This window comes from Lepidochelys kempii, chromosome 5 (genome assembly GCF_965140265.1).
Source record: "Lepidochelys kempii isolate rLepKem1 chromosome 5, rLepKem1.hap2, whole genome shotgun sequence".
In the NCBI taxonomy this organism is placed as follows: domain Eukaryota; kingdom Metazoa; phylum Chordata; order Testudines; family Cheloniidae; genus Lepidochelys; species Lepidochelys kempii.
The window spans coordinates 129,469,560-129,484,523 of record NC_133260.1 but is presented as its reverse complement, the minus strand read 5'-3'; the positions used below and the strand labels follow the sequence as shown (position 1 = coordinate 129,484,523).

Here is a 14,964-nt window from a genome sequence, read left to right as displayed (position 1 = left end):
CTTCTTCTTGGGCACCGGCAAAGGGGATCAGTGCCAGGTAGAGCCCGGTGCCGGGGTGCACTACGCACCAAGGCTGAAGTGCTGGGGACACTTGCGTCTGGCCGGGACAGCTCTGAGGCTGGGCGGAGAGCAGCCTCCATCAGGAGGGCCCTCAAACAAATGGCGCGCTCTTTCTGTGTCTTGGGACGAAAGTTCTTACAGATGCGACACTTCTTTTACATGGGATTCCCCCAGGCACTTCAGACAGCTGCCATGCAGGTCACTAACAGGCAGGGCTTAAAACCCGGTGACCTGGGGCAAAGTGCGGGACCCTTACTGAGTAACTGCAGTACTTAACACGGGGTGGGCAAACTTTTTGGCCCAAGGGCCATATTGGGGTTGCAAAACTGTATGGAGGGCCAGGCAGAGAAGGCTGTGCCTCACCAAGCAGCCTAGCCCCCGCCCCCTATCCGCCCCATCCCACTTCCCTCCCCCTGACTGACCCCTCAGAACCTCCCACCCATCCAACCCCCCTGCTCTTTGTCCCCTGACGGTCCCCTCCCAGGACCCCTGCCCCTAACTGCCCCCCTGAGACTCCACCCCCTTTCCAACCCACCCTGCTCCCTGTCCTTTGACCTCTCCAACCATAATGCACACCCCCGGCCCCTGACAGGGCTCCTGGGACTCCCACGCCTTTCCAACTCCTCCTGTACCCCACCCCCTGACTGCCCCCCCCGAACCTCTGCCCCATCCAACCACCCCCTGACAGGCCCCCCAGGACTCCCACACCTATCCAACTTCTCCCTGTCCCCTGACTGCCCCCTGGGACCTCCCCAGCCCCCTTACCATGCTGCTCAGAGCAGCATGTCTGGCAGTCACGCCGCCCGGCTGGAGCCAGACACGCTGCTGCGCTGCTCTGCAGGAGCGGGCAGCCCCACTGCCCATAGCACTGCCAGCGTGGCTGTGGGGGAGGGGGGACAGCAGGAGAAGGGCTGGAGGCTAGCCTCCCCGCCCAGGAGCTCAAGGGCTGGGCAGGACGTGGCCCACACACCGTAGTTTGCCCATCTCTGACTTAACAGCTACTTACTAACTAATCTACAATAAACAAAACTATTTACAGCTGTAACGCAAAGGGAAAGAACCACTGACCACCTGCGAGGCAAGGGAGAGAGGCGCTTTGACCAACCAGCACAGGCGGCAAGAAGGAACTGAGAGGGTGGAGGGCCGGTGATGCGCGATATACCGATGCATGAGCGTGGCACTCCAGAGGGCGCCACAGCCGAGCCTACGGATACCACTAAGGCGAAAGTCTCTTACAACTGTGCACGTGGGTGCGCACACACCTAGAATGGAATCAATATGAGCAAGCACTCGAAGAAGAATCAGTGGGATTAAGGCTAATTCAGAGTTGTGCCGGCACAAACCCATACTTTCTATTCCAGATCAGAGTTCAATAATCCTCCTCCACTCTTTCAAAATTCACAGTGACCGAATATATGTACACACGTTACATACAGAGGTAACAGTTCAACTGTGTTGTATCCGAGTTTGGTGGGAGCCTGTAAAGTGCACACAGCATTCAAATAATCTCTTCGCCAACCCATTCACTGTGATGCTGATTTGGCAGTGGAAAGCCTCATTTCATGCAAATTGTGGGATAATCTGAATTAAAAAATTAGAAGACGCTCATTGTAAGACAGGTACCTTGACATCACTGCAGCTCCTTTCTCAGTTAAGAATCCAAACTGGATACAAAGGCAAATTGATTAAAAATACATCTTTTAAGATACTTGGGTAGATTCATAGATATTCAGGTCAGAAGGGACCATTATGATCATCTAGTCTGACCTCCTGCAAAATGCAGGCCACCGAATCTCACCCACCCACTCCTGCAATAAACCTCTCACCTATGTCTGAGCTATTGAAGTCCTCCAATCGTGGTTTAAAGACTTCAAGGTGCAGAGAATCCTCCAGCAAGTGACCAGGGCCCCACGCTGCAGAGGAAGGTGAAAAACCCCCAGGGCCTCTGCCAATCTGCTCTGGAGGAAAATTCCTTCCCGACCCAAAGCTGCAGTGCAAGAGACTGTCACCAAAACTAAATATCACTCTAACAAACATTTGCAAACTAGCCCCCAGGAACTGGGATTTACAGTTATACAATAGTCGTTGGTCGTTAGTATTCCATATACTGGGTACATGTTAATTTTTGTTTTTTGTTTCTTTTTTAAAGAGATGAGAAACAGTACAGTGAGCTGTGTTCTCACACTGGGTTCTCAACTAGTCTTGCACTAGCCAATGCACTCACAGTACATCAAGTATATGATGCCCTAACTATACACACTGGTTTGTTCTTTGCATATAAACACATGTGCGTGCATGCATGCTTCTAAAAATCAAGTTCTCAGACATACAACATAAGTATCCCACTGTCAGTATAAGCACAGGAAACGCTTTCAAGGGGCTAGCTAACAATATACCATTGACTCAGTTAAAACAGACAAATCAAAGCAGAGTAAACTGTTTTGTGCTCACATTTCAAGTTTTAGAATAAATGACTGGTCAACTTTTTTCTAGTATGGTATTTATAAAGCCAATGGAAGGCACATTCCACTAGAAAAAAAATAAGAGTAAATGCTGAAATTTATAGAGTAGGAAAATAAACACTAGTCATAGTGGTGCCTTCCAAAAGTTCATAATAAATAATAAAAAGTTAGAATATGCAGTACTTATATTAAAGCTAAGATTTGTTTCCAGGTTCATGATATGCATTTAAAATAAAATAAAATAAAATCAAGAACAACCCTGGCTGACTTTCCATTAACTGGGAGTTATTTGGCTAAGCAACTGTCAATTCATTGTAAGGAACACAGGTATTGCCAGAAAATATTTTAATTATTTACAGAATGATCATCAGAATGATTACACAAAATACAGATGAAAATGTACACCTCTTATAGATTCAACAAAAAGATATGCTGAGCAAATTCACTGCTGATAATATCACTAAAGCACCTAGAATAAGGCGAGGGTCACCAAACATCAAAATCAAATCATGTAACTATTGAAAATATAAAGTACAAATTGAGGTTGTGTGTTTCTTTTAAAGAAAAACCAAAATCAGTGGATTTGGAATGGCTCACACACTTCTGATACCATTACGCCAAAAATCAGTGGATTTGGAATGGCTCATGCTTTCGATACCATTACGCCAAAAATCAGCGGACATCATTAAAGTTATTTATATTTCAACATATTTAAACCTGAATGGAAAGATCTATTCTCAGGCTAAGATTCTGAAGCATTGAGCAGTTGTTCTCTGAGTGCATCTGTGTATGTTTTGGATTCTGCATCTTACAAAATGTATCACCCACTTCCGAGTATGATTTCAAACTGTGCTGAAATTATGCAAAAATCTTTCTTAAATCCTAGAGATAAGAAATTCAGACTAACAATTCTCCACTCCATTTTGCTGCACATACATTTTGAAAATCCTGTAAAGATGAAGTTTTAGAAAAGGGATTTTGATCCCTGGTTTTCAAACTCTGACCATGCATCACTCAACTCCATGAAGATCATTTTGGCATACTGTTCATAAGGCTGTCCTGTGGCCTGTAAACAAACAGAGCACGTATTAGGAGCTTACTGCAGAAGTCCAAAGAATGTAAAGAACTGCAGCAGGGCTTGAGAGAAAACTGGATTTTACTAACAGTGAAATTCACACCCTGTCTCTTGTTTAGCCCCTTTCTGTTTACCTTTATGTGTTATATAGTGCTGTAAGTGTGCATGGCTTTTTCATCCAAATACTGTAATTCCCTTTTCCCCCCAAGTCCCCATATATACCAAAGTCATAGTTTAAATGGCACTGAGAGATTATAATTTGCCTGCATCACTTCAAATTTTTAGTCTAATTTGCTCAATGTAACTGAAGTCGTACTAAAGTTTCCATCTTGTATTAAAGGAGTTAATAGACATGGTCTTCATTTTCAGCAAGTGGCTCTTTAAAAATGAAATCAAAACTAATTTAGGTAGAAAATACTGCATTGCAACTCTTACATTAGTAACCCACAATGCAACTGAAGAGCTATTTCCAAGAACGCTGTTAAATTCTTTTACACTGGAGTCCGACTTTCCTAGTTGAACATACACTGCTGACTAGGAATACTCCTAGACTTTTTAGCCTGAAACAAATACACCAAGTTATGGAGGAAGTTCTGCAATCTAAATTGGTCTGTGGAACCAGTATGTACACAGTAATACTGCAGATACACCACCTGCTCAATTTTAACACATCCTGGCTCAGATGGGCATAAACACGAGGCCCCATGTATTCTGCAACCCCAGACGTTGCTGCAGGATTATGCTCCAGAATTAAGAGGTTTTTTTTAAAAATTCCTTAATTCTTGCTCTTGTTGTTAGAAAAGCAAGAAAATTTGAACCAAGCGCAAGAGATGCAATTTTATCTTCCTACATCTGTACACAGCCACGAACAGGAGCCCTGAAAGGGGTGAACTACCCTAATTCTTTTAAAGGGATGTTATTGCTGACACTACGGATAATGTAGATATAATCACCATTTACACAGGGTCTACTGTGCTTATTGGATTATTCTTTTTTTCCATCTTTTTTGTTTGTTTGTTTTTAAATTGGAAGCTGCCACATCATTCCTACCAGGACCTTTCAACAGATTTTATATCCAGTTTGCTGTGGATTTTATGGGACCCTGCCTCCACTGAAATCTCTGGGAGGCCTAGGAGTTGGAGGATCCCCCCAAGACCCATTCAAGGAGTAGAGATTAAGCACAGATTCCACTGATCTGCATTTTGATTGGCAGATGTCCAGAACCTAACAGAACTCTGCTCCAGTAACTGGGCTTTCCTCAGACTGAGCTGAGTGGGACCCAGATGTGCAGGAGTTCAGGTGAGGGCAGGGCTCAGCCCTGGCTGCTCTGACACCTCATTACTGTGATATGGATGACAAGTGAGACTTCAGAATCCTGTACTGCATGGCCTCATTAGTGTGCTAACTTCAGAAGACAACAAAACAAACAGAAGGAAGGCAGAGCCTGTCGCTGGCCAAGCACCCATGTAGCTGGGTCCAGCAGTGAATGATAATATGAGTGGTGGAAAAAGTGCTTCTCAACCTTTGTCTCTGAAGGGAATCCTTATCTCCACAGTCTGATGCTGCCACCTTGAAGTGCCAGAGTTCAACACAATAACCGTACAGCAGAAAGGTGGACTGAAAAAACACCCAGAAACTAGCCTATTGTCCCTGCCAATATTAAAACTCTTCCCCACCGAGCCTTGCTGTGCTTGCTTGGGTGTTTCTGTTCAAAAGCAGGAAGTTTAGCAGATTTTCCTTTTAGGATTGCAGAATTAATTGGTAATACCAGTTCGATAAATAGCCTTTAACATACCCAAGAAAACGACTCACCTTATCTGGATGAACTACAAGTACTGCTTTCCTATAGTACTTCTTTACTTGTTCAGGGGTAACGAGGTCTGCCATGCCAACTGGCTTCCACTTGTTCTCCCCTTCCCAGAGCACAGTGTGAAGAGTGGATATTAATGCTCTTACATTTCTCTCTTTTCCTTCAATCCAATCTAGAATCTGAAACAAAATTAGAAAAATTCAAATTGAATGCAGTTGCCTTAAATGATGTTTCCAATTTGCTTGAAGATATTTTCCTCTCCTATCACTGAAAACAAGACAATTGGACTTTGGGCTTCAAAAATGTTGAGAGCACTTTGCAAATATGGTCTTAATCATGCATCCAAATTCCAAAGAGTGGATACCATGCTTAGCCTTGGAACTCAACAGTGATATATCAAGTCTGCTAGCAGACGACCAGCATGCTTATATGTAGTTAATTTGGCTCTTATATAGGAATCATTCCAAGAGAACTGAATTAACAACAAGTTACGTTTAAAAATTGTAGAATAGATGACAAGGAGTTATCTGAACAAAGTAACCATGGCAGAATATTCATTTTAGTTACACTAATTAATCCCATGGTAACAGAGGTTGTCCATTCCAATGCTAGAAATCTTGTTTTACTTGTAAATTTCAGATAAGGGTCTTAAGATGTTTTGAGACTTGTACACTCATATGGTTTGTTTGAGTAAATTGAAGTTTTCTGTACTAGATTGCCCCTTGAACTACAATTGGCTAACAATGCACTTTTCTTAGTTGATTTTATATAATGATATTTATATCAATCTATATAGAATCCCTATGGCAGTAAGGTGAGTATCTCTAAATTGTAACACATTATGTAGTATCTCCCATCTTCCCTACTAACCAGGGTGATGGTAGGTAAAAGGCTCTATTTTTTATTTATAGTATTTTACATTAAAAAAGCATTCAAACCAACCTATGGACATGAGTTAAAATATTCCATCAATAAACTGATTTCCCCAATTCCTCCCTGAGATTATTTCTATTAATATTGTTCAGAACTATGTATATTATCCTCACAATGTTTTACAAAACTGAATAGTAAATGTTACCATTTAACCTTATCTGCAAGTAACACACCAGGAAGAATTACAAAATCTGATCAGAATTCACTTGGGGTGATGCCACCGTGGAGACTGGAAAGAGTAATTTTAATATGAGTTTAATAGTCCATTTTCAGTGGATTTGATAGAGGGACAGAGAGCCACCGTGAGGAGAATGAATGACTGCCCTAAGAAAGGTTTCAGAGTAGCAGCCGTGTTCGTCTGTATCCACAGAAAGAAAAGAAGTACTTGTGACACCTTAGAGACTAACAAATTTATCTGAGCATAAGCTTTCGTGAGCTTACTTCATCGGATGCATCATCAGATGCCCTAAGAAAGTGATTCTCAAGTAGTTTTTGTTCTCCACAAGACATAATTTTGTATCATCAGTCACATCCATCACAGTACCATAGCCCTGAACCCCTTCACTGAAAGGGCACTAGTGAAACTGTACTTTATTGGAGAAAAGGTAATAAAACAAGGCTCTAGCTGCCAAAGAGTGGACCTGATAGCAATGAAAACCTTTTGACCCAAAAAGAAAAGGAGTACTTATGGCACCTTAGAGACTAACCAATTTATTTGAGCATGAGCTTTCGTGAGAGTGTGAGAGTGACAACTCTCATTTGTCACTTTGGATGGGCTATCACCAGCAGGAGAGTGAATTTGTGTGTGGGGGGGTGGAGGGTGAGAAAACCTGGATTTGTGCTGGAAATGGCCCAACTTGATGATCACTTTAGATAAGCTATTACCAGCAGGACAGTGGGGTGGGAGGAGGTATTGTTTCATATTCTCTGTGTGTATATAAAGTCTGCTGCAGTTTCCACGGTATGCATCAGATGAAGTGAGCTGTAGCTCACGAAAGCTCATGCTCAAATAAATTGGTTAGTCTCTAAGGTGCCACAAGTACTCCTTTTCTTTTTGCGAATACAGACTAACACGGCTGTTACTCTGAAACCTTTTGACCCAAGTTCTCCCAGCTTGGTACAGACCAGAAATGCACCCTCCCATCTTCTCCTTAGTCAAAAAGAGATTTGTGCTTGTCTAGCCAAGCTTGTACCAAGACATGCTCTTTAATGAAATGGGAAACCCAGGCCCTTGTACTATCTAGGGGAGAAAATCCTACATTAGATGTAAAACTTCAGTTCACACACATTAGGATTTTACTTGTTTGTATCTGGGTTTGTTTTCAGCTATGAGTTGGTAACTACGTTCATCAGAACTTTCCAGCTCTCTCTCACTCTTCTCCCCCCATATTCAATTTCCCTGTCCATGAGATTTTACCTGCTGCTTTTCTAGTCATTTTCAAAGTCTCAAAATCCTTTTACAATAATTTCTTCTGAAATGAACATTAGATCTGTTCTAGGATTACCTTGTCCACCTCCCATTCTGGATTAGGTGGTCTGTAACAGACTACCCACAGCATAAATTACCCTTTCCTTTTTGCTCCTTTTTATCTTATCACACATTTTAGAGAGGAGTTTTACCACCATCTGCACTTCAAAGCATGCCAATATGGAACAAACCCTCTCCCCTGAACAAATCATTCTCTTCTGTACTGACACCCCAGTTGTCCACTGTATCTTGGTTACGCTAAACAATTAGGATATACATTCATGCATTAAGACCAGTAGGTTCCTCAGTTATTCTGCACATGGGTAGAAACACATGTAAAATTTTAGTATAAACTTCTACCATCTTTGTACCCCTTCAGTTTCTTTTTTATCCTTCACTGTATCCTCCCCCATTCTACCATCAATAGTTCTAAGTAACAGAATTATGTTTATATTTGAATCAAAACCACTGTTTTTATTATTAAATATCAAACCTTTAATTTTAAGGGGTCCATGTCTTTAGACATTTCTTGCTTTCTCATCTCGGCAATTGTCTTGGTTCCTTTTTTGTCAGATTTAGCTGAAAACCCTTGATTAGATAATAAATCCTCAAAATCATTTTCTGAAACTTTTGGCTTTTGTCCTGTTAAAACAAAGAAAAGAAAAATGCTTACTGGTACATCATCATGGCAGAGGTAACAAGTGTACCACACTGTGTGTATGTCTATGCTGCACTTTCACTGATGGCAGCACGTAGGGTGTGTATAGTCACTTGCCACAGCAAAGGGCAGGCCATGTCATCACTGAGGTGTATATCTACACACAGCAGAGAAAGGCTCCCGCAGTGGGGAGCTGCCGGAGCCTTTCCCTGCTGAAAGAGCCTTTCCCCACTGCTGGAGCCGTTGCCTGCGGCGGGAAAAGACTCCAGCAGTGGCACATGATGCTGCTAAAAAAGCCGCGTAGACGGGGGGAGGCATTACTATGCAAGTAGAGAGTTGTGTAGAATCACAGAGTCGTACGACTGGAAGGGACCTCGAGGGCTCATCTAGTCTAATCCCTTACACTCTTTATCTCGACCATCCCTGACAGGTGTTTGTCTAACCTGCTCTTAAAAATCCAGTTATGGAGATTCTACAACCTCCCTAGGCAATTTATTCCAGTGCTTAACCACCCTGACAGTTAGGAAGTTTTGCCTAATGTCCAATCTGAACAGCTCTTGCTGCAATTTAAGCCACAGGCTTCTTGTCCTATCCTCAGAGGTTAACAAAACCAATTTTTCTCCTTCCTCCTTGTAACAATCTTTTATGTACTTGAAAACTTATGTCCCCTCTTGGTCTTCTCTTCTCCAGACTAAACAAACCCAATTTTTGCAATCTTCCCTCATAGGTCAAGTTTTCTAGACCTTTAATCATTTTTGTTGCTATTCTCTGGACTTTCTTCAATTTGTCCACATCTTTCCTGAAACAAGGCACCCAGAACGGGACACAACACTCCAGTTGAGGCCTAATCAACGCGGAGTGGAGCAGAATAATTACTTTTCGTGTCTTGTTTACAACTCTCCCGATAACACATCCCAGACTGATGTTTGCTTTTTTTGCAACAGTGTTACATTGACGACTCATATTTAGCTTGTGGTCCACTATGACCCCCAGATCCCTTTCCGCAGTACTCCTTCCTAAGCAGTCATTTCCCATTTTGTATGTGTGCAACTGATTGTTCCTTCCTAAGTGTAGTACTTTGCATTTGTCCTTATTGAATTTCATCCTATTTACTTCAGACCATTTCTCCAGTTTGTCCAGATCATTTTGAATTTTAGTCCTATCCTCCAAAGCACCTCCAACCCCTCCCAGCTTGGTATTGTCCACAAACTTTATAAGTGTACTCTCTATGCCATTATCTAAATCACTGATGAGGATATTGAACAGAACAGGGCCCAGAACCAATCCCTGAGGGACCCCACTCATTATGCCCTTCCAGCATGACTGTGAACCACTGATAACTACTCTCTGAGAATGGTTTTCTAACCAGTTATGCATCCACCGTATGGTAGTTCCATCTAGGTTGTATTTCCCTAGTTTATGAGCTGTAGCTCACGAAAGCTTATGCTCAATAAATTTGTTAATCTCTAAGGTGCCACAAGTACTCCTTTTCTTTTTGAGTATCAAAAGCCCTACTGAAGTGAAGATATACCACATTTACTGCTTGCCCCCCATCCACAAGGCTTTTTACCCTGTCAAAGAATGCTATCAGGTTGGTTGGTCACGATTTGTTCTTGACAAATCCATGCTGACTGTTACTTATCACCTTATAGGTGTTGGCAAACTGATGGCTTAATTATTTACTCCATTATCTTTCTGGGTACTGAAGTTAAGCTGACTGGCCTGTAATTCCCCAGGTTGTCCTTATTTCCCTTTTTATAGATAGGCACTATATTTGCCCTTTTCCAGTCCTCTGGAATCTCTCCTGTCTTCCATGACTTTTTGAAGAGAATCGCTAATGATTCAGATATCTCCTCAGGCAGCTCCTTGAATATTCTCGCATGTATTTCATCAAGCCCTGGTGACTTGAAGACACCTTATTTGTTTAAGTAATTTTTAACCTATTCCTTCTCTATTTTAGCCTCTGGTCCTACCTCATTTTCACTGGCATTCACTAAGTTAGACAGCCAATCACCACCAATCTTCTTGGTGAAAACCGAAACAAAAAAATCATTTACAACTTCTGCCATTTCCACATTTTCTATTATTGTTTTCTCCCCCTCATTGAGTAATGGGCCTACAGCGTCCTAGGTCATCTTCTTGCTTCTAATGAATTTGTAGAATATTTTCTTGTTTTATATCTCTAGCTAGTTTGATCTTGTTTTGTGCCTTGGTCTTTCTAATTTTGTCCCTAAGTACTTGTGTTATTTGCTTATATTCATCCTCTGTAATTTGACTTAGTTTCCACTTTACGTAGGACTTTTTTTTTTTTTTTTTTTTTTTTTGAGTTTCAGATCATTCAGGATCTCCTGGTTAGGCCAGGGTGGTCTCTTGCCATATTGCCTATCTTTCCTATGCAGTGAGATAGTTTGCTATTTTACCTTTAACAATATCTTTGAAAAACTACCAACTCTCTTAACTGTTTTTCCCCTAAGGCCATGTCTACACTAGTGAGCTTACTGATGCAGGTGTGCTGATGTAAAATAGCTCGTGTAGCTGCTCTATATCCACAGGAGAGAGCTCTCCCATAGACATAATTAAACCACCTCCAACGAGCAGCAGTAGTTATGTCAGTGGGAGAACCTCTGTCCACATCGGCGCTTCTGTCGGTGTAACTTTATGTTCCTCAGAGGGGTGTTTCACATATCTCAAGGGACCATTCAAGGTTAAGTGGATTATAGGTTTTTTTCCCTCCTTTCCCCCTCTATGTCTGAAGGGCCACTTAACCTTGAATGGTCTCTTGAAACGTGTTAACTCCTTATGCTAAACAAACTACCACCTTGTATTTAACTGTGACACTCTGGGCTTTTCTACACTTAATGAAGACACTACCTATGCCCATGGGAGGAGTTCTTCCATCAAGGTAGGTAATCCACCTCCCCAAGAAGTGGTAGCTAGGTTGATGGGAGAATTCTTCCGTTGATCTAGCGCTGTCTACACCAGAGGTTAGGACGGTTTAACTGTGTTGCTCAGGGGTGTGGATTTTTCACACCCCTGAGTGAGTTATAACTGACCTAGTTTCCTAATGTAAACCAGGCCTCTGTGTACATTTCCCAGACCTGAAGAGCTCTGTGTAAGCTAAAAAGCTTGTCTCTCTCAACAACAGAAGTTGGTCCAATAAAAGATATTACCTCACCCACCTCATGTCACTGATATCCTGGGACCAACACAGCTATAACAACAATGCATATGTCATCCTAATATCTATCAGGAACTGCTGGTAGACAATGAGAGATATCCGAGAAGTGGACCTTTATCTGAATGCAACTGCTTAAATGCCACTCATGTTACTGCTATTAGACCTCATTTAACAACAAAACAAAACATGAAGCCTTTAACATGACTAAAATAAACTCTTCAGAACCTTTCAAAGCTTCTAGTTTTCATAAAGCCCCACAACCACGCTTGTAGAGATCACAAGGACTTCATATGCAACACGCCATTATAACTATAGTTCCAGGAAACAGAACTTACCAAAGCCTGGAGCTCGGATACCTCTCTCTTCTCGGCCTCCAATAACACTGAAGTTCACAGTATAGTTGGGTTTACTCTGTGTGCTGGATTTAACTTGCTGTGGTTGAGCATGGGATTGCCATGAAGCACCTGTACTTTGTGGTTTCTTTGTCTGCCACTGATTCCCTCCTTTCTGGGACGGAGCTGACTTCTGACCAAACCCACCAGCTGGGAATCCACCACCAGAAGGACCTAGACAGTAATAGTGCGTAATTTAGTTGTAATACATTTTGAAATATTTCAAGTACTTAATACAGTCTCGCCCAAGTTCTGGTCTGGACACCTACCCAAGTGATTTAGTAAGAGACACCCTTCGATTTACATGAAATCTAATGTAGAGAACATGGGTGTCTGAAAGTGAAACTTAATGAGAACAGTTTCAGCAAAGCTAGAGACCATATCACAGTTCTAGCCTGGAACCCATTACTGTGTGTCAGTTATTCCACCTCAAACCTGAACCACTTAACTGTCATTTTGTGACAACTGCTAACACTTGTCTGATTGGTCACCACACAGTGCACTTCAGTGGATATATTCAACACAGGAAAATACATTAGATTTTCATTGCTAACTCTATTTACATTTCAGTATTTACTAATTATTATGAGAAAGATACTGGGAAACTCCCATCGTACTCAAGAAAAAGAAGTGTGCTCTGAAGGCACTTCCATTAAAATCCATGCCCTCAAGCTTCCTTTTGTGTATTACTGTTTTTAAATAAAGAAGTCTTCACCAGATTGGGGAAATGGTTCTAAAGCCTTTAAAAAAATATTAGTAATGGGCTGTATACAAATACGGAGAAAAAAACGGAACGAGGTCTGACAGCAGAGAAATTGCTTTGAGAACACCACTGAAGTACGATATATACACAAACCCAACATACTAAAATTATCTTGTCTGATAAGCTAGCATTATCTCCCTCATTAAATCACAGTCTAGATTTCTCTAGTACCTCCCATCTCTGCCTGGAGAGGAAAATATATTAGCCCTCCATAGCTTCACCAGCTAAAACCGAAGGCCTGATCCTCCATTGGTTACACCGGTGTAAGCCCAGTGTAATGGAATCCAGCTCGAAAGCTTTAGTTTCAGCACTCAGCAGGACAAGCCAGGGAATGATACTCCTAGCCAAGGCTCCACCCAGACTGCCTTTATTTGACTTCTCTTTCCTTCAGACACATTTCTAGAAAGCGAGTTTCCTTGGCAACTGGCCAACGTAACACTTCCTGGCACAGGCCTATTCAACTGAAAAGTAGCTTGGTAGTTGAATTTAAATGCAGTATTATCATCCAATTTCAGACTGGAAAGAGGAAGGTCACATTGTTACACCTCCGTAAAACAGATCTAAACCACTTCACACTAGAACAGGTATAAGCCAAGCATAGACAGGCCTTAGACATCCAAACACAGGCAGCAATGCCCTTTACTTCACGATTTACCCTGCACCCCACTTCTACAGAAAGTCACGGTTGGGATGTTTTGAGGAAAAAAATCAAAACAGAAGGCCCTGCATGTATGGGTCTATTTGCAGCTTTCCATACTACACTTGAAAAATAAACACTGACATGCACATTTCCCTAAAAATGTTACAACGATGGAAAAGAGCCCAAGAGGGGCAGCCACACTGGTTTTCAGTTTTAACAAAATCCAAGCTGGCCAGCTTTTTGGCAGGCTTTAGGCCAACATGGTACATTCTTGTTTCTTTGTTACTAGTATCGCACGTTGTGTTACTAGTATCGTACGTTGGTCAGCCAGGAGCGAAGCTAAGCCAACTTCTCATTCCAATAATCCCTCAAAACCTGACATTTACAACTACTGTTGGACATTTTGATTGCTATGAACAGAGGGAACCTACTAATTTGAGGCCTTGAGATAGGACTCAAAATCCTGCACATACTTTACAATCAGTTCCAAGCCTGAGGAGGCCAAGAAGTTGAACTGACACTTTATTCACATCCTAGTATTATTTCGGATGAGATAGTGACAACATAGCCACTCCTAATGGAATACATGTTTACCATTGAAAATGAGCCAAAGTGGACACTACGGGCTCAATCCAAACCGCACTGCAGTCAATGGGAGTCTTTCCATTGGTTTCAACAGGTGCTGGATCCGAGTCTACAATAGCAAGCTTCTGTAAACCCCCTCGCAAAACCTGACTTGCACAGGGTCTTTTGTTAGGAGAGTAAAACAGGTTTTTTGCATCTGCACTGTCATGATAAAGCGGGGCGAGTAGATATTTTATTGGGCAGCCTTACAAAAATGTATTGGAACACTTTTGGCACCTGAGCTTTGCACATATACAACTGAAAGGTTTGCAAATAACTTCAAACCTGAACAGGACCTTCAAGGCAAGGCAAACGTTGTATTTTATCATTTTTGTTTAAATTTGGTTAATTTTACGGACAGTGCATTCAAGCATTGACAATATTCATAGTAAAGGCAATAGGAAAACACCTTGTTGCGAGAAGCTTTATATGGTATATGAACACGCAACAAGCTTCTAGTAACAACCATGCAAATTGCTTATATGGAATAATTTGACACCCTCTACTCTGGTTGTCACAAATAATTATGAGCTTTAATTTCAACAGTGCTGGACCAAGATATCTCCGACACTATCTCCCCACTACACCCCATTGTGGTGGTTACAAGTGGCTGGCCAGCTCTTGCAGTCTGATGCTGAAAGCTGTGCACAGAGGGGTGCAGAGGTATTTTCTGCATTTGCAGCTTGCTTCTGCATCTCTTCAGGTGATTGCCAATGAGAGGAAGGTGACAGAGGTGAAGGAGGGAGCTGATTTTGGGGGCCATTGGTATTAGTAATGCTTAGGTTTGTTTTTATAGTAAGGGCGAAGCGCTAGTCCTGATGATGTTTCTTTGGGATGATCCTGTAGCGCAAGGGGGCCATAAAAGTTGCCTAACCAGCTAGGCTGCAAATTCCCCTAGCAC

General features: G+C 42.0%; 1 protein-coding gene across 4 annotated transcripts in view; it reads right to left on the bottom strand.

Annotated features, from left to right (window-relative positions):
- Positions 1-874: 874 nt before the first annotated feature.
- GAK (cyclin G associated kinase) overlaps positions 875-14,964 on the bottom strand; it is a 149,838-nt gene continuing 135,748 nt past the window's right edge. For 3 of the 4 annotated variants that reach the window (XM_073345848.1, XM_073345849.1, XM_073345850.1), the window contains 4 exons: positions 11,980-12,210; positions 8,302-8,450; positions 5,410-5,586; positions 876-3,588 (listed from right to left, as the gene is read on the bottom strand). In XM_073345848.1, coding sequence (XP_073201949.1) covers positions 3,487-3,588; positions 5,410-5,586; positions 8,302-8,450; positions 11,980-12,210 — 659 coding nt within the window. In that variant the 3' untranslated portion in view covers positions 876-3,486. Of the gene's footprint in view, positions 3,589-5,409; positions 5,587-8,301; positions 8,451-11,979; positions 12,211-14,964 lie in introns of all 4 variants that reach the window. The other variant, XM_073345851.1, reaches the window with a different exon arrangement.